The 20,505-nt window shown below is 36.9% G+C and overlaps 1 protein-coding gene across 2 annotated transcripts in view; it reads right to left on the bottom strand.

The window, feature by feature from the left end:
• Window positions 1-2,107: 2,107 nt before the first annotated feature.
• Window positions 2,108-20,505, bottom strand: part of HIF1A (hypoxia inducible factor 1 subunit alpha) — a 34,448-nt gene continuing 16,050 nt past the window's right edge. For both annotated transcript variants that reach the window (XM_074869004.1, XM_074869005.1), the window contains exons 3-15: window positions 20,060-20,205; window positions 19,874-19,958; window positions 16,975-17,087; window positions 15,683-15,885; window positions 14,190-14,296; window positions 13,862-14,009; window positions 12,739-12,959; window positions 12,273-12,553; window positions 11,625-11,747; window positions 11,012-11,406; window positions 10,058-10,166; window positions 7,183-7,309; window positions 2,108-7,015 (exon numbers count right to left, since the gene is read on the bottom strand). In XM_074869004.1, coding sequence (XP_074725105.1) covers window positions 6,864-7,015; window positions 7,183-7,309; window positions 10,058-10,166; window positions 11,012-11,406; window positions 11,625-11,747; window positions 12,273-12,553; window positions 12,739-12,959; window positions 13,862-14,009; window positions 14,190-14,296; window positions 15,683-15,885; window positions 16,975-17,087; window positions 19,874-19,958; window positions 20,060-20,205 — 2,210 coding nt within the window. In that variant the 3' untranslated portion in view covers window positions 2,108-6,863. The remainder of the gene's footprint in view (window positions 7,016-7,182; window positions 7,310-10,057; window positions 10,167-11,011; window positions 11,407-11,624; window positions 11,748-12,272; window positions 12,554-12,738; window positions 12,960-13,861; window positions 14,010-14,189; window positions 14,297-15,682; window positions 15,886-16,974; window positions 17,088-19,873; window positions 19,959-20,059; window positions 20,206-20,505) is intronic.

The following is a 20,505-nucleotide window of genomic DNA, read 5'->3' as shown; positions in this document are numbered from 1 at the left end:
AGGAACAGAAGCACTAGCAGAGCCGTTCTGTATGAACAGGACAGGGTTTAGCAGCTGCAGGGGGAGAGCTGCACCTGCTGGGTTTTGCTTTGGCTTTTTTTTCCTGGAAAGACATTTTCATCTATCATTTCGATTCATGTTTAGAGACATAGGGCAGCGACCCCGTTCATCCAGTATGTGACCCTGTCTTCAATAGATTGTACTAATTTTGAAACAGAATGCTGTTGGGAAAACAGTTATAATGTACTCCCCTCCCCCCAATGGACTTAAAGATGCAAAGGACAAGCAAGTTAATAACTGATACATCATGGAGCGAGTTCATCATTACTTACAGGTCAAGCCAAGCCCTACTTAGTTACAGGAGTTATCCCTTAACTTAAAAGGAACGGAGGAGCTTGGCTCTGGAGTGATGCCGGATTTGTAAAGCTTGAGTGTGTTTTCTGGTTTTTGTATTTTGAGCATGCAGTGAGTGTTGTGATTTCTCAGAGATGGTGTTTCAAGAAAGCTAGATGGATTTTTTTTTTTTTTTTAAGGGAGATAGGGCTCTGTGTCGTGATACTTTCGTTGTGTAAGATGATGTAAAATGTAGTGAGGATGAGGCTGCTATGCCCATATGTTAACATGTGCTAAGTCTTTCCTTGCAGAAAGTTTGACTACAGTGTAAAGAATGAAAATGCAGAGGAATAAAAAAAATGCAACAGGGTCTCTTCATAGAATTCCCCTTCTGTGGTATATCCAATGAAATACAGTGTCAATTTTTAGGCTAATTAATACTCTACTCTTTGTGATGAATTGTGTGTTTTCATCTAGTGCTCCTTCAGAGTTTTCATTAGCACATTTTAATTCTTAGTAGACTGCCTTCCAAACTAAAAAAAAAAAAATAAAAAAAAATAATTGGATGGTGTAAGGAAGAGTATGGTGGTTACTATATCTTCTTCGTATTCTTAACTCCTAAACAAAAGAATGAAGTCCTCTTTGCCCTATTAATTCCTAGCTTATAAATTGAAAGTTAAAAAGCCATTCATCCTGCAATAGATATAAATAACAGGGTTCTCTAGTTGCACATGGCACAAGACAACTTTTTTTTAAAGAAATAGCTTGTATGATTGTATTAGAACACATTTTCAAATTTAAAACATGAAAATAAATCATGTTTTAATGGATTTTCATGAGAATAAGTCATGGATATATTTTATTAAATACCATATTCAAACTTCTGTATGTACAAACCTATCACTAACACCAAACAACAGGATTATACTCTACTGTGACAGCACTTGTACATGCCTTCTGCTTTCAGGCTTCCCAACCAACGAAAAACATTGCAAAAGATTTTTAATCTGTGTGATAGGAAGTGGCATTGATTTAACAAGACAGCAAGAGTCATGAGTTCTTGTCAAGTTACTTGCACATACTGAAAGCAACTGAAATCACCTGGAGACGTCATTTTGGATTCAAACTAGTTTCTGTTTTGCTGCTAAGGACGTTCTTGATGTGATTACTCAAAGAGGTTTCATAAGTGTTCTCTCTCCCCCTGGCTCCATACCTGTTTCTCTCTTCTCTCTTTAGCTTCCCCCAGGAAAACCTACACCATCCCTGTCTGACTTCTTACACTGTATGCTTAACCTCTTTTGTTCATGCATGTAGTCTACTTAATTCAGGGGGAATAACCATTGTGTCTAAGGTGAACGGAATTCAGCTGTAAGGGCAAAGGGTATTTATACAGGCTTTTGGAAAACAGACCACATGTATGCTTAGTGTCAAAGTTTCTGACTTCAGTAGCAGGCAAAAGTCAGACCTCAAACATGCAAAGTGTTTCAGTTATGCTGCATAGTGGTTATTTAGTTCACTGTAAAAAGTGGTTTTGCCACCAGCCAGCTCCTTCTTTTAGAACATTTTCTTCACTGTGAGGGTGGTGGGCCACTGGTTGTGGCTGCCTCCTCCCTGGCAGTGTTCAAGGCCAGGTTGGACGGGGCTTTGAGCAACCTGGTCTAGTGGAAGGTGTCCCTGCCCATGGCAGGGGGGTTGGAACTAGATCATCTTTAAGGTTCCTTCCATTCTATGAACAAGGGTAACAGATGAACAGAAAGATCACAGATGTCACAAATTAGAAACAAACCCTCTCTTTTATTGAATCTTTTACTGTTACACAATCAAAAAGAAATACAGTCACAAGTATGTCAAAATGTTTCAAGAGAAATATCAATTGCAATACGTTGTACTTGGTTCCAAAAAAGAATTCCATTAAAATATACCACTTCTTAATGAATACTGCTATTATTCACAAAATCTACCATACTGTATAAATCCAGTAGCAAACTCTTTAACTTTTTGGTAACCTGGCAAGCCTTGCTCAAGGTAAACAGGGAAGCAGAAGGAAAATGACAACTCATTTCTAGAATTTAATCAAAAATCACGGTTCTCCAGAATGGAGTTTCTGAGGGAGTCAAGTGCCTAATTGCTAATCGTATTTTTAATGAAAGCTGGATACCCAACTCACATGAATTCCTATGAAAACAGTCCATGAAATGAAAAATACTCCTGGCCTGCGAAATGTTTATTTTCATGCTGGACAATCGCAGTTTGAATAATGTGCGTAAGTGCAGTGACATTTGAGTGAGACGTGTTCTGTTTGGCAGCAGCTAATGAGCAGGGATGGGAGCAGATGGTTGACCTTGGGCTTGTCCAGCCTGGTTGACAGTGGTAGGGTACTCAACTCCCAGCTTCCACAGCACCATTTGTCAAAGGAAAGCAGTGCAACAGGTGAGAAAGTTTGCCAAGAGATACAGGTGAAACAGCCCACCTTTCTGCCTTTAGCTCCCCTTCTTTAGCTGTTTAAATTAAACAGCTTTTTAAATAAGGAAAAATTACTATTAAATATGGGGTAGTTTAACCTGTAATCAGACTTTTTTTGATCCTACAGCTGTATTTCATGGGGAGTAGAGCTGATCAATTAATCCAAAATAAGCTCTGAAGTCTTTAAATTGTTACCAGTGTTATGTGCAAAGTTTTAATTGTTCTTTCTGGCCTTCATCTGTGATTCTTTCATTCAATAATTAATGTGTGTACACAGACACACAGGAAAGGAAACTTAGTAGTAGATTGAAAACCTTCGGGTGAAACAAACAAAAATCAACATAGTCCAAGCCTATCTCAGCACATGAGAGCAAAGTATGTTAGAAGGGTGTACTTTGGACTCCAGGCTACCTTAATTTACTCAGTATGTTACACCCAAGATCAAGTTACTGGACAGCAGACTTTAGTGACTTCTTGGGAGCTACAGCTGTAGTTACATATAACTACTTTCAGGTAAAGGAATGAATGATGTCATCATAAATACTAGTTTAAAAATTCCTTTTAACAAAACCATCACTGCTGTTGATAAACACATCAATTAGAATCCATATGTAAAAAAATCATAATTGTGCTATGCCATGAAGAAAGCATGGCTTGACTACTGCAGTAGTGACAATAACCTTCTGGAAGTTAACTTTGTTCTTCTCCTCAGTTTATCATTTCCACATAGTGGAGCATGTTTCCTATGCAGAAGGAAACACTGTATCTACCTATAGTTTCTTCTTTACTACTGGTGAAGAATAAATGCTCTAGGGTAGTACCTCAACATTTTAAAATGTAGCAGTCAGCAAAGAAATTATTCAAAATCACTAAGGAAACATTTAGAAAGTAATGTATTCTAGAAGGTTGTCCTCCAAAGTAGATTTAGAATCAGGCTATGTATTTCTAGAGTCTTAAAAAAAAAAAAAATAAAACCAAAAAAAGGCAGCTAAAGGCATACTTCTACATTTTGCAGACTCACATCTGCATTTAGCAAAGATTTTACAAGGCCAGAGCAACTACTGTTACTTTTCCATGCTTTCTTCAGTATCTCTAGGAGGTTTGCTGAGGGGTTTTTTTGGTGGTTTGTTTTTTTTTTTTTTTTCCCCTAGAGTAAACCAATACAGCTACTGCAGTTCATGCCATTAATTGCTTGTTTCAGTCACTTTTACCAGGACAGTGAACAAAATACTATGCCTTGTTATTATGTACAATAAAGAATATGAAAGTTGGGAAGATTCTTAGATGAAACATAGCTCATTTAAATTCACAGCTGCTGTCATTAAGACTAGAGATGATTCCAGCAGGTTCATAACCATAAATCATGTGGGTCACTTAAGTCTTCCTCCTCTTTTTAACATGGATTTTTCTCTATGAAAATTTACTGCCCTCTTAAAGTACACTGAAGAGGGCCTGACAGATCCAAACCGGTCAGGCTCCTCCAAAATAAGGTCAAGAGAGTAGCAGAACAACATCAAGCAAGATGGTACAAAGTGTCTCTTGGGAGATGAAAAGGGATAACCCACCAGGCCAGCAAGAACAGCAGAACACACCTGTACCTTTCACATGTCTGCAAGACTCTCCTCACTATCTCACAGAAGCATCATGTCAATGCATGCAGAGCTAAGCATAAGGGGTGCCCCTAACAGCTGGTGCTTTACCTGAGCCTTTAGCAACTTCACTATTAAACCTTTTAACTGCTGACAGAGAAAAAGATGCCATGGAAAGAATGCCATCCAGGAGACCTCATACAGCAGGCATGCAGTAGCTCTGCTGCTTTTATCTAGAGAACTTATTAGCTTTGTACACTTAAAAGCCACACTAAAAATTTTTAATATTCAGTACCAGGTGTATATATTCAAAGTGTTCTCTGCACAAAGCTTCAACTAGCTTAGCACACCTAGACACTTTCTCCTCTCTTTGTGCAACTTCTACTCAAACTTTAAGAAGGATGCAACCATCTTCTGCTACCAGTGCCTTATCTATTCTTTAGTTGGTAGCTAATGGTCTCCATTTAGTTGTATACAGTTGTATCAGTTTGGAAAGTGCTCGTTTCAGTGAAACAGTAACAATTTTAGAAAACATGTTAATCTTATGTGCCATTATATTGATTTTAAAAGACTCAAAGAGTCTAATGAAACTGAAGTTTCCAAAATAAATCCAAAATAATTCTTGTGACACTCCACATTTGATTTCCTAGATCGAGATAAGTTTTTTTAAAATAGTTTGAAGAACACACAGAATATCCTGACCTCATTTACACATTACAAGGTTGTATCAGTAGCACTGTGTTTTATGACAGCGAAATGAGAAAAGTCACCTAGTCAAAGTTACCAAGTCAACAGCACAAGAATATAGAACAAGCTTTATCATATTTAAGTCATGCAGTTTTGTGATAAAAATCCATCTTGAATTCATCACTCCTGTGAATTTTACTTTTTCCTGCTTTCCAGTGTTACACCTTGATAAAGCTTCCAGAGACAAGACTTTAAGCTGTTCAAAAGGAAGAATCTTTCCACTCTAAAGTAACACAAATATGCTGTCTCCCCACTTTCAAGTTTGCTAACTGGTGTGATAACAGATTTAAAAGTTTAACATCTTTGGCGAGCGGTAGTACAACACTGTCTAGGAGACTTCAGTACTGAATAGGCTCAAATAATTAACGCGGAGATGTTACAATCAAAATAAGGAAGCAGTGATTTCCAATCAACTCTAAGTTAAAAAGGGAACACGGATGAACAATAACCACTAACAAAAATATAAATTATCTCATTTCTCTCAGATAACACACTCCCCAAGGGGGCCTGGTCCACATATAGTTTATTGATGTAAGAAAACAATACAGTTAGTGTTAGATCCAACCACAAAGAGCAAAAGAATGAGTGAATGAAGGTTTTGTACAGTACATATAGGAAAATAAGATGTTTGTGACAACTATATATTTCTAAATAAAAAGGCTTCTAAATATATTCAAGTTACTGAAATCTACATGAAAACATATGGATGTTAATAGCAACAAGGTGCATAAAACCAAAACATCAAAATATTGAGCAACTCAATGATGTACTAGATAAAACTTTGCTAACAATGCAAGATGTTTTACAATCTGCTTGAAATATCACCTATACCACACAGGGTAAGCTGAACATTTAGATTTAAGATCATACACAATATTAGCATTAACTTCAACAACTACAGGCAGGGAATTTTTTTTTAAGCTGGCAAAGTGACTACTTTAAGAACATCAATCTCTCTCTAAATTGAGAACGTATCCAAATAAAATGCTGCTAGCCCTTTCCAGATAAAGCCTTTCCTTTGACTAACCACACTCATTTAAGTCAAAAGCATAAGACAGCATTTAAGAACAATTTATATTACAATGTGACTAAAATAATGACATAATCCAGGTTTAAACATGATTTCATAAGCGAACAAAAGATTCTTCTTAAAAACTAGTTTTTATAAATGCAGAATATATTGCATGAGGAACTGCTGGTATTTTTTAAGAAAATATATTGTGCGATTGTGGCTACAATGCACTGCTGCAAAGCATTGTTGTTTCTTATAAAAACTATTAAAATAAAAAACTTATTTGAACATAAAGAGCAAGAGAGCACAAGTCTTCCAACTACCTATGAAAAGCAGGATGGAAGTATTGCCAGTTTTTCCTGTGTTGACATTTTACTAATGATAAGTTTTGGTGACCAACTCCCCAGCCAAAAAATAAATATTTTTTTTAAAATCAGGTGCATATTTCAAAGCTGCTATTGCAAGTGTGTTTTAAATGTAATGGACTTAAAAGTGTATGTACCAAAGAATTATAAAAATGCACTGTAGTTTGAGTTATTGTTACATAAAGAACATATTAAAAAGACTGTCAAAATAAGTAGAAAGGGGATCAAAACTGAACTAACTGAATTAGTGCAGTACTGTAGCCAGGCTTCTAAAATCAGATATAGAAAATATAAATAGACTGCTTTAGGTGATGATTCACCAGTGTCCAAAAAAGGAACAAGTATTGTGAAAGCTCAGTTAACTTGATCCAGAGCTCTGAGCAATTCTTCCCCCTGTAGCAGGTTTCTGTTGCCTTGTATGGGAGCGTTTACTTCGCAATCGTAACTCGTGAGTTGGGGTAGTCCGCTTTCATCCATCGACTGCCCTAGAAGTTTACTTGCTATGTCTAAAGAGGGAGGGGAAGGAGAAAAAGTGCACTTTATTCACCATGCTTAACCTTTCCTCCAAAACTGTTCATAAAGGAGGTAAGTTTGGATATGTTTTTGTCTCTCCATTCTCTCTTTCACACAGTCCCTCTCCACCCCCCTCTACATATTAAAAGAAGATACTAACCAGTTGATAGTAGAATGATTGTCTTTTGCTCCACTCCACTATGACCATTTGTTTTGCATCCCTTTACACGTTTCCAAGCAAGTGATGCATTTCCTCCGCGGTCACCTGTCTGCTGGAATAAAGACCCCTAGAAAGAAAGAAAAGAAATCTTCTTTATTGAATACTGTATCCTTCTAGCCCTGCACATCCCTCTTCCAAGCTAACAGTTCCTGTCACTAATCACTGATGTAGGCATTGTTACAATTTAAAGTGAACTTCATTCAGATCTTGGGGAGAAAAATATTTCCAAGTACACTGGTCTTCAAAATTATTTAAAAGAAAACTGTATCAGATTAAGGCCTTACTTCCCTTACAGAAAACAATTACTAAATCCTGGTTATCATCAGTTACCATGCTCAAGATTAGCATGTACATATACACACCCATTTAATTACCACTGCTCTTGTGTGAGTAAGCATCAGGTTTTCACTGAAGTCTCTAATAGTTTTCCACACTGGAATTAATAGTGTAGACAGGAGATTCAGAAACCTTGGTAGGCTGATTCTATCTAAATTTAAAGATGTAAATTCTGCTTGCACTCCAGTTATTGCCACCAAGCCATCTGACCCAAGTCTTGTGGGGAATGCAGTCCTAAGCCATTCTATTGCACATACGGCTCCTTAGCATATTGTTTTGACAGCAGCATAGAAGATATGGAGATCAGAAAGCTTTTAAGGGCTCCATATAATTAGGATAAGTAAGAAGAAGCTGCCACTGAAACAGATGGGATGGAAGGAAGAAACACCATCTTAGTACCAAGCTTGCTAGCGTAAGTAGTTGAACCTGCAAAGTTTTGTCTTGTTAGTGGTACTGACTGTTGCAAAAAGAGGAAAAGGTATTTCAGAACACTGCCATTATCCTGAACACTTAATAAAGAACATATGTTTTCAGGTTATAAAACATCCATGCAAGTCAAAAGGACAGTTGTATAATAGAAGTTATAGTTAAACAACTCAGAAGCTGCATTTCATAGTAAGATCAGTCACCTACATTGTTGCTGGTTTTTTTGGGTTTTGTTTTGGTTTTTGTTTGGGTGGTTGTTTTTTTTTTCTGTGAATGCAATACAGACCTTCATAATAAGAGAGATATAGCTCCTATCTTTTTCAATGTAATGATTTGTGTCATTATCTTATAATCTTACTATAACACATCTTGCCCTTGTCTAATTCTCTTGTCTTCTAGAAAACTAAAGTAATATTTTACTTTGGTCTTCACTTATTTTCACTCTTTGCAAAGTCCTGCTTCCTTATAGCTAAGCAGCTGTGGCAAGTTTTTGCACAATCCCAGAATACCACGTATTATAAGCCTGGATTTAATATCATTTTTCTTCTGTGCATGTGCAAAGCCTAGTTCATCCTCTCAGAAATCCACTGTGGTGAAAGGCAGTAAACAACAAAAGCACTTGCTTGAAATAACATCCATAAGACCCAGCTACATTGAAAATTCAGCTTCTGACTGCAGAAACCATCAAAATATTTATAACGCTTTCGTCAGATACCAAAAAAAGGTCTAGCAAAGGATGAAGTTTGAACCTATAAGCATTAAAAAGGCACTAAGCATAGAAGCCTGAACATTATTACAGCAGTTAAATACAGAACTGCTTATGTTCTGTGTATTTAATGACATCCCATGCTATTTTGAATATTTTATCAGCAACAATGAGACAGCTGTAGCACCATCGCATGAGAAAGGCATGGAAGGCAATAAAATTTCTTGCAGAGCTGTGACTACTGGAAGCAACAGAAAAACATGCATGAAAGTGCAAAGCATTTAGCAAATGAAAACATACATGATTTCTTTTTTAATAAAAGTTTGCCTCATAGAAAAAAGTGGGACATATAAAAGCTTTCTCAGCTCTTCTAGAGGAGAGCAATGATAAAGACTGTATACAGTGATTTGTCTCATGCCCAAATCAGAACGCAAATACAGGAATAATTCATAGTTCAGAAGAAAAATAATCCTGCACTGTAAGACACGATGGATGACTACACCTAGGAGATGGACCACTAGAGAAACAAAGAATCTTAAAGGCTACACTGCAGTAGAGGACCTAACTGTGGAAAACTTAAGAGAAGTGGGAATTTGCAATGAAGGCAAGAAAAGAGAGAACAGTACGTAATGGCAAAGCTCAAGATTTCAAAATACTAAGAACTGACAGTAAGAGACAAAGATTATAGAGCCAAAATACCCTTGTAGAAAATAACAATCTGGATAGCCCCCAACTAAGTGACATAAATTTAAGAATACCTAAAGAGTTTCTTTTGAATAGCTAGGACAGATGACGATGAGCTACTCAATCACACACACTAATACTAGAGAGAGTGTGCATGAAATGAAAGTGGAAGTAATACACATTTGTGAGGTTATATGAATTTTATTCTCTGATGGTTTAGACTGTTTTGTTATCTGATCAAATATAAGAATCTTGGACTCAATGGAAAAATGAAAGCATAGAAAGAAGCATAAGAACACTATCTCCAGTATTGACAAACATGAAAACTGAGTCTGAAATCAAAAGTGAAAGAAATATGGCAATTATAAATTTAAATGTGATGTCTTAGATTTGTGCATATTCTACTGAAGAACATATATGTTCACAAAAGAGTATCTTCTACCTAATCAAGAAATGTGCTTGGGTACACAGGGCACTTTTGAAACAGGCGACAGTAAAAGAACTGATCTGCATATATGTGGGAATTTCACAATCGAACAATTATCTCTGATCCCAAGATTCCACTGCATACCAACAGCTAAACTCAGGAGTCTGCACTGATGCCTCATTTCAGAAATTGCAAGGTTAAAAGTGAATATTTGAAAACGGTAAAACAAAACTCACAATTCCAACTGCCTGAAAAAGTGAACCATCATGTTCCATTTTTCGTTTTCTCTGAGCATTATGCAAAGCTAGCATCTTTGGATTTAGTTCTTCATCCATTGCAGTAGATCTAAGAAAAATTGATTCAGGCTGTTAAGACGTTTCTACTATCCTCAAGCCATTCTTCTTTTGTGGACACTTATATACAATATCACAGAACTGAATTTATGAACTATACTACTTTTCTTTCATAATTGACTCATTTCAACAATCATTGTCTATGAGCATAGCAAATGTTAGCTTTTAATCTTGCTGTGAAGCTCAGAATGAGTTATAACAAAAATTTTAAAGTCTTTGCAGAAAAAAAAAGCATAAAAGTTCAGCAATTCACTTTCAACAGAAAGAAGGGAGGGAAGGGTAAGGAAAAGTCTATTCTGAATATTTCTATGTGCGGATAAATCTTCTATGTATCAAAAGTCTGATGTTTGATTTTGTAGTTTTCCATCATGACAAATATCTGTTACATATGCCACAATCCATCATTATGAAAGACAGCTCATTTTAAAAGCAATATATGTAGCACACAGACTGTAGTCACCTCTTACCTCATAATGAAGTGGACAAGAAAAGCACCAGAAATATTGTGTGGGTATAACTACTTGTAAATTGCCTACTGCATTCTTTTAAAAAGGCTGCATGTCAGATACAAGAGCAGAACAAAATTATGAACATAATTTGCATGTAGTAGCTGCCTCTGATGCAAGATGTTTATGTAAAAGCTACTGCAAAATTAATTTTAGGGAAGCTTACTATAAAAAAAGCAAACTTGTTTGAAATGTCCAAATTTAAATGTACCAGTTTCTACTTTGAAGTAGAAGGCCAAAGGCAACATACAACAGTTGGCAGTACTTAGAAGTGTATTATATCTAATTTCTTGAACAGATACTAGAGCTTAAGCTTCGCTTTTAAAAATACCTTTTATTCAGAGTGACTGTTAGCAAACTGGGTGCTCCTGGACAAGATTTTTCCGTCTGATCCAACGTTCCTTTTCCTGCTCTGATTGGAGACGCAGTTCTACTCCTGTTCCCACCGTAAGGTGATGCTGGGGCACTACTCGTTTCATTCATTATGTGAACAGGAGATGAAGGAACAATTAGCGTCTTCACATCATCCACACGTTCCGTCACTGGTTTTATTTCATCAGCAGTACTTGATGGTGTCTGAGTCTGCTGAAATATGGTAATGGTGGCTGCATTTTGAGAGCCAGAAGAACTGCTTTCCAGCGGAGATAGCTGATCAAAGGATCGCAACTGGAAGTCATCATCCATTGGGATGTAAGGAGCCAACATCTCCAAATCTAAATCAGTTTCCTGGAAAAGACAAGAGGCAAGAGTTAAATATGTAAGAACATCTCAGCTACGGCTTCATTAAGGCTATTCTTTTTATCAAATCCTTACAATATTTTTTTTCAATTTAATGAAAATATTACATAGAAGAGGAAGGAAGTTCCTGAAGACATTCTAAAGACAGACAAGCACATTGAGAATAAGCACTAAGATGATACAGAATTTTAAGTTATGTACATTACCTGAGTAGAGAATGGATTTTTTGCTTCTGTATCTATTGCAAAGAGTTTCTCCACTAATTCCAGTTTGAATTCATTAGCCATATCATTATCCACATCAAAGCAGTAGTCATTGGGACTACTGGGCTGTGAAAACATTTTGAGCGCAGTTTTAAGTTTCTGTCATTACATCATTTTGCATTGTATCTACAGATTCTCTGAAAAATGTTCTAATGTAAAAACTAATTCCAAGCTATAGTTGCACAAAATTAAAATGGGAAAGGAAAACACATTTATCGGTATACATTCAAATTTACCCCGCTTGGGAAGCACACAATTAGTTGGAACCTGGAAGTAGCCTCTACAGTAATTTATTGGAACTAATTTGCTGTTTAGAGAAGTTGTCTCAACCATTCTTTTCTAGAGAAACCAATCCCAAGCTCTTCTTATTTCTATCGGGTAGTATTCCATGCATTTGCAAAACTCACTTTAATGAAAAGATAATTTTCAGTGTGAAAATGTATCTTTTTCCTCAGATCATGGCATGAGCTTAGGTCACAACATCGAAATAATTTTCAATTCCTGCCTTGGCTGCATCCTTAACCAGATTTGCTCCACAAACCCCAACAGCACACACATTTTAATGCAGCACATACAAATTACGTAACTAACCTCAGGCGAACTTTGGCTGGTACTTGCATCAGAAGGGCTGGTCGGTTGCTCTTGCACCTGAGGCATGGTAAAAGAAAGCTCGAGTGGCTCTGTGTTTGGCTCCAGCTTTGATACAACTTCTCTATTGAGTGCAGGATCAGCATTGCTACGAAGTGGCTTCGTAGTTTCAGAGGCAGGTAGTGGGGACATTGCCATATTTATATTCTGCAATTTCTCACTGGATGAGGGGAGCATTACATCGTTATACAAAGGAACTTCATCACATTGTTGTTCATCAGACTCTATAAAAATTAAAAGAAACCATCAACCTAAGTAACAATACTGTGCGTGTCTACGGACCTCATTAAATTTAAACAGCAGCTGAAATACCACTAGGCAAGTGATACTGGGAGATGATTTTTCAAAATTTACTGTAAAATACTAACTTTACTAATTAGCATGCTCTCCAATTTAAACGCACACCCACCATTACTGCTGAAATCTAGAGAGATAATTGTGTCTCCAGCAGCTGGGGCCAGCACAGTTAAAGCATCTGGTTCCTGTTTAAGTTTCTCAAATAGGCTGTTGGTATCATCCAGGTCATCTTTGCTAAATATTTTGGTCATTTTCATATCAGGAGACTCCACTGGTTTCAGCATACACTCAGTTTGTCCAAGGGAAAAAATCAAGTCCTTCTGAACAATTCCACTGTCAGACAGAGAGGAAGATGACTGTTAAAGAACAGCTAAAAGGAATAAATTCAGGCTTAACAGTTTCGTAAGCTAAAAAAAACCCAACCACACAAAAAATCCCAAACAACCTCCCCCAAAACACCACACCGCAGAGTTATGAGGGTAGGAGCTTTAAGAATTGCATTTTTCTTACTCATTCTTTCCTCAAATGTAATAGCCAAAGCAAGCACTAATTGTGGTGCCATCAAAAAAGGTAACTAAAGCAAACATGCTTTTCTGAAAGCATTGAGAAAGCAAGATAAAAAAATAAAGTTCAGTATTTCCTAAAACACTCCTCTTTGTTTTAAATGAATGCACAATATGTTGATAGATTGATACTGGAACATTCACTAAAGTTTTGAAAAAATAATTTAGGACTATTATACAATTGCACAAAAGTCAACAAGTCTGCCTTCAGCTGAAGCTTTCAATTAAAAAAGGAATTCTAAGGAATAAAAAGATAAACGGGATTAAGACGACACCATTACTGCTGCTCTGACTCCATGACCAATAGTTATTAGTGAAATTAACTACTTCAGAGTGCAGACAAAGATGAAAGAGTTGTCTAGAATGCACATAAATTCTCAAATGCTTCCATTGTGATAGTACAGAGGAGGCTGGCCCTACACTTTTGTCTGCAGAGATCTTCCTACTGCATCACTAGATCAAAAAAGTGTTTTGTTTTCAAATACAACTCATAATCCTAGGACTGGCAGTATTCTAAGCAAAACTTCATTGGTAGGAAGTAGTAACATCACAACATATTCAACAGGGGATCACATTCTCAGCAAGCTGGAAAAAAAGATGTGGTGCCATCAGAATCTGACTTTGTCTTCAACAAAAACGATGACAAAGAACAGCGACGTCCGCTCAACTTACCTCAACACATAGTTTACACACACTATGCACTGTGGCTGAGAATTCTTAGTGTTGTATATAACAGTTGCTTGAGTTTCAACCCAGACATAGCCACCTTGTTTAGCAAGCATTCTGTACTGTCCTGTTGTCACCTGCCCTTTTGTGAACACTAAAAGCAGAAAGGACACCAGGTTTAATTACAGGCAGAAAAAACAGAAACCGTTTAAGATAAGTATTCACTGCAGATTCATATCTGCAATTAAAAGAAAGCCCTCGTTCTTCTGTAGCTTTTCCCTGGTGCTGTATCTCATCTCTTGTAGTTGGAGGGCTTTAAATCCTTTTCACTTACTGTCGTGGTGTGTTTTGGTCAGATGATCAGAATCCAGCGCATGATAGTACTCATAGATTGAGCGACCCAGGAGTTCCTCTGGCTCATACCCCATCAACTCTGTAATTCTTTAAGACAAGTGAAAAAATTGCTAAGTAAAAGCAGACATGGGCTAGCACAAATACTAGAGCATTCGGATGCTTGCACATCTAGAAAAATCCTACGAGTCACTTCCATACACACTAGCAGCAATTTTGGTTTACTGGGAGTTTTCATTCTGAAATAAATTGCTATTTTTTATACTTTTTAAAAGAAATTTCAGCAGACATAAGGTTTTAATTCTCACTGCATATTTACAAATCACGTCCTGTGGTGGACAGGATTAAGTAAATCCCCGCTTTCTAGACTTTTTTTTTTTGCTTAAAGGTAGACCAGCTACTTATGGACTAGCACATCCATCTTACACAAATATGAGAATTTAATAAAATAACAAAGACATGCTTCAACAGTTTTGAACCTGCAACTAAGAGAAAGTAGGAATCAGATTTATTCTTCCCGCTCAACCACTGCCAATTTTTCCAGAAAACAGTATTTTCCTCAGCCCCTAGAGGGCAGTGCTAACCAAGGGAACGCATTTATTTTGCCCTATTCTCCATGCAGAAAATTACCAAATAAGTACCTTTCGTGGGACACCATCAGTCCTAGAAAGGTAGTTACTGCAGAGGACAGAAAATAACCTGCACTAACATCTCTTTGCATGTAGCTGCAGCAACTAATTAGAAGTTCGTTTTTGTTACAAAAAAAAGGAAACAGTAACAAATAATATGCAATTAAAAACACAAAAAACCCCAAACAACAAAAAAAACTCAGGCTAGTGATTTCCTCCGCTTCTGGTTTTTCATATTTGTCAAGCTAAGTTTACAAAGTATAGTAAAAGCAGTCTTATGTATTTGCCTACATCCATGATTTGTACCAGCTCACAAAATCTTATTTTCAATAGCAGATGTATTGCATTAAAAGTACAGCTGAACTTTTGGGGGTTTTTTGGACTGGACAGAGCAGAAACTGATCTCCTGAGGAATGGAGAGGGAGGGAAGTGGTAGCAATAAAATGCATCTGACAAGTATTACACACACGTTCTTTTTGGTCGCCAAAACGCACCACCATCTTTGACAAACCTAAATCCTTTCTGTTTTTTCAGTGTCCAGAAGAATCTTCTCATTTCCATTTAATCACTGCCACTACACTAAAGATCAGTTTGACCAGGCAGGTAACTGCAGGCAAAAGATTTATTCTAAAGCAATAACCCTGCACCCTCAGATTTAAAAATCTGACTTTTAAAAAAAGACATCCTGGTCAATCAATAAAAGCCAAAGTATCCCACCGATGATTCTCTGTGCAGATGAATCAAGTTAAGTAAGACTATGTAAATGTACAAGGCCCACATTAGCAAACATGTACCAACCCTGCAAATCCTTCAAATGAATTTTTCTGAAGTACAAAATATATATTACCTTTCATCACAATAGGAAAATTTCATATCAAGACTGTGACGACTGAGGAACGTTTTACTGTCCAAAGGGACCTCAATGTTTGATGGATGAGGAATAGGTTCACAGATCAACACCAGACACGTCATGGGAGGCTTTTTGTAGCCACAGTGAGTTTGATTACCACACGTGTCATATACACGAATGTGTCCAGTGCAGTGGAGTACCTATGGGAAAGTTGTATTTTAAAAAGAGACCAGGTTCTTGTCTGTCAGACAACACAATCGTGCTTCCATTAGCACACCCGGAGCAAAGTCCTTCCGCTCCCCACCCCTCATTATAATAGCAACAGAAAGGCAGCAGTGCTTTCAGAGGGCTAAAGGAGAGCAGCAGTTCTCCTCCTCACACTACACAGACTGCGACGAACACACAGGCTACCAACTCTTTCTTCTTGGGCACTGGCTGAAGCAACGTTAGACATTTCTGCATTTCTGTGAACTGTTCTTTGAAAGTTACATTAATAACGACACTGGTAAGCAATTCCCTCGGCAAAAGGTATCTTACTATTTAAATTTGAAAGTTATGGTAATAGTAGCAATGTCCATTTTAGATCTTCTGCAGAAGTGATGTTAGAGATCAAATACATTCTTCAAGAAGTTTTGCATTTTGTGGTTTGGGTTTTTTTTTAACCATTCTTAAGTAGAAATTGTTTACAGACAGCAGCAAAGAAGAAAAAAATTGTTTGATCCAGAAAAACTAAATTGAGTTATAAAAGGGGATCGTGAGCCATAATACCACTCGATACAGTAAAAGGTTACTTTTTGTCCAGAGGAGAAAATGCATTCACTGCAGAAAGTTATCAGGCTGGGCTCTTTTTGTTCCAACTGTTACAAAAGCAACAGCCAGCAGCTTCAGAAAGAATGATACTGAAGTCCTTCAGAGAGACCTCAACTATCACATTTACAGTGTGAAATCAAAAGAAATCAGGTATCAGCATAAGTGATGTTGATTATTTTTTTCTCAGAGGACAAGGCTTTATGCAAACGTATTTAGTAATTATAATTTCTACTAAGTAAATGACCCCTAATTTAAAATGGAGAATTAAGAGTTTTGAAAAACTAATTTTAAAACATTGTTTCAGTTACCTCCATGATATATTCAGTATTAAAATTCAGCATACTGAAGTACAATTATTAAATTAGTTAAGTACTTAGTGAAACTCAAGCTCATTACATAAAGTAAAAATGTTGAAACAGTGTTATGACATCTGAAAAGGAAGCTGCCAAACTGCATAAGTATTCCTTTGCATTAGTTACCTTCCATGTAGCAGACTTTATATTCACTGTTCTTCCCCTGCTAGTCAGTGTACACTTCATTCTGAGAAAAAAGCTGCGCTCCGTGTTTTGCTCTTTGCCCTTTTTCACAGGACCTAGCAAAAGCAAATAGTAAACCAATTCTTAAGCTCTTGGATCATCTTCCAAAGGCATTTAAAAAAACCACCATGTTATAGAACTAGGGGAAGACCCCCAAAAAATTTAAAAGATTGATAAACCTAACAACACTTTTCAGAATGAGTTTTACTGTGAGGTAGGCAAAAAACTGAAGTTTCAATGTTTTAAGATCAGTATCATATTTGTAGCCTACTCCACACTCCCGGATTTCAGCAAAAAGGGGTGGGGAGAAAGACAGACCGATTGAAAATTTACTAGATTTTAAAATTATAACAGAGGACAAGAAAGGCATATCCAGAATGAGAAGTACTGTTGAATTGGTTTCCACTGAAATGAATCAGTAACTCACTGTGGGGAAGTTCAAATGAAATACATTTTGGGCCCATAGTTCTTCAGGACCGCAGTAGTTTTTCAATTCAGAATTAACAACTCTGCTGTTTACATGCATCCAAATATTTCCACAGTGATTCACATTCTTAAACATGGACCAAGTTTTTAAACACATTATTAGCATTCTTGGGGGAAAAAAAAAAAAGCCAAGAAATCCTAACACAAATTAATATTAGCAGCACTTTTTCAGCCTTACTTGCTAACAGCAGGCTTTAAGTTAAGTTTTTGCCTTTACAGGGGAGAACCTTTCAGAGTTGATTACTAGCTAGGCTATTCTGGGCAAAGAAAATGCAAACTGATCCTATCAGGAGAGCTGCAAGCAGCTCGCAATGTGTAGAAGGAGGAAATAAAGCACTTAGGATAAGGAGCAGTGGAAGAGCGAGTTTGCCAAGGCGTGCTAAGGAGTGAGGACCAGATCACAGCAGATGGTGGAAGTTTAGAGCGTGTGAGCTTACTTCTGACACAAGTTTATACAATGATTTGCTCTCATCTTCCACAGACAACAGTAGCTATGAAATTCTTCATAGTGGTTTGCACTGCAGCTACTAGTTTGACAAAATTCATTAGAAAAATGTTAAAGCCCCTATGCTACATTGTTTATTGCTCCTCACAGAAACAAAGACTAACAGGGAGAAGCCTACTCTATGCCACATCAAAATGTCCTCAATAAAGGAAGGGAGGAACAAAGAAAATAAAGCAGAGTTCAGAGAAGCAGCCAAAACTTACCTAATTCAGTATGTTTTTAAAAGAGTTAAACCCATCTATAAATTCAGAGTTGAAGATCACACAATATTATTGTTACCAAGTCCTGATGCTTAAGGCTCTGCTTTAACAAGCAACTGTAAAAGATGGAGCAACGTTCTCAAGTCTGATCCAGCATGGGACATTATTTTTTAAACCGCCAGCTTTGAAAGTTTAAAAAGCAACTTTGTAAAAGCAGAATGCAGTTCAGTTTCTGCCAATCACATTTATATTCATTTGCACCTGTACAATCCCAAAGGGGAGTATTTAGTACTCAATTCAAAACCAAAATAATTCCACTGATGTAAGAGCTGCAGTAGAATGAAACCTGGGAATACTAATAAATAGAAAAATTTACTATTATTACTGTAATTTAGACTCCTGTCTGCCAACTTCATTTGCAAAACAGATTTTGTAATAATGCTTTCCAGACATCTTCTTCCAGCCTGGTCAATTTAGACATGCTAGAGTTGGTTTGCATGAAACTCAGTAATATGACATTTTTAACAATAAGCTTTTGCAACATGACCAAATTTTCACACTGCTTTGATGAAGTTGTTCCCCCACCCCCCATATGCATTACTGTATTCCAAAAGTGGTGGCGGGGGGAAGTCTAATTTAGCCTTAGAAACATACTTCAATACTAAGGGCAGACAAGTTTAGAAAATGCTTACAAAATCAAAGTCGGGGCCCTTAATGCTATGATATCTTATCAGGTCTCTTCCACTGAATTAAATATCATGACAACATAAAAGACTTCTGATTTACAGTGCTACACAAAAGCAGAGGTCAGGCTCGGTAATTTATCACTATCTAGATTCAGAGTCCATATAACCCTTGTTTGATGAAACAGGAATTAAGAGAGGTCAGATTTTAGATTTCTAACAACCGAGTAAAGCAGATTTGTTTGGAGGTATGCAGGCTGCCAAGTCTTTATAGTCATTAAGAAACCTTTAGAAGACATAAAAGCAGTAATTCATGGGCATTTGTTACACTCAAAAGCATACAGAACATGTGAACACAGTGTTCTACTCCCTCAGATGGAGAAAAGAAGAGTTAGAAATCTGTGAAAGATACCAATTTCATGCACCAATTAAAAGGTGCAGAGAAGCATCAATACTAAAGCCCTTTTTCGGACTGTCCAAGTATTCCCTGATTAGTTTTTCAGTGTCCTCAATACAGTATCTTTCTGTGTCTTAAGAATACCACCACAGATTTCTGGAAGAAAGCATATGGTTTTAAGCTGTCCGGGAAAGGCAAGCCAAATATATCAATTTAACTTCTCCATATCCTTCTATACCAATCGCTTGAGATCATTCTCATTCAACCTAGCTCTAATTTTATTCCTGTAGGCATGCTAATTCTTTCAACCCTCAATAACTCCGTTTCAGTCATTAATTTTGTTTTAGATTAAAGAATACTAATGAAGTCTCATCCCTCTTACAATTAGGATATTGCCAAAACATTCTGGTTGTTTCTGTTGTTAGTATCTCTGAACAAGGTTTATTTTGAGATTTAAGCAGTGAAACATACTAGTTTGTTCTCTCAACACCTTTTTCTGGCAGATATCCAACTGTACTAATGTCAACAGGAACTACCCATAAGTAAGTTAAATCAATTTTTTCTTTCTCACCATTTCTGTGTGTAAGCATTTCTCTCAGCTCTTCATGATCACATGGATGAGTGAAATCAAATACACTATGCCCCGTCAACTCAAACTGCAAAAAAAAAAAGGTATATGGGTGTCTAAGTTTGCATACACAAAAATGTAACAACTTTTACAGATTTGAAACAGTCTTAGAAAATGTCAATGTTTCACCTGAGTGAGTCCCATACACTTGTTCACGTTTTCAGACATGTAAATCATGTCCCCATCTTCGGAGAGAACCATGACAAATCCATCAAGAGCTTTCAAGTAGAAACAGTTCAGTTCCTTCTCCATTTTGGCCTCTGTCTCCAGCTCACCTACAAGCAGTCACACATTTTCGTTTAAGTAAACATCAGCCATTCTTCACTTACCATCAGAAGTGACTTCTGGCAAGGACTCAATCTTGCAGGACTGTTCAAAACCAGTATAATTCACTTATCTAAGTGATCAGTTAAATTCTTCAAGCTCTAGTAATGGTATCACAAATCACAGAAAAGTCAGAGTGAGGTTAACCCTCTGTGCTTTCATGTATAAACCAATAAACCTTCCACCTTAAGGAAGAAGTCTAGGTAGCAAAAATACTATCATTTATCTCAAAAAGGCATTACAAATTTTTC

The sequence above is a fragment of the Strix uralensis genome, chromosome 4, assembly GCF_047716275.1.
Source record: "Strix uralensis isolate ZFMK-TIS-50842 chromosome 4, bStrUra1, whole genome shotgun sequence".
Classification (NCBI taxonomy): Eukaryota; Metazoa; Chordata; class Aves; order Strigiformes; family Strigidae; genus Strix; species Strix uralensis.
Note: the sequence above shows the minus strand (reverse complement) of the source record. Positions and strands in the feature narration are given on the sequence as shown.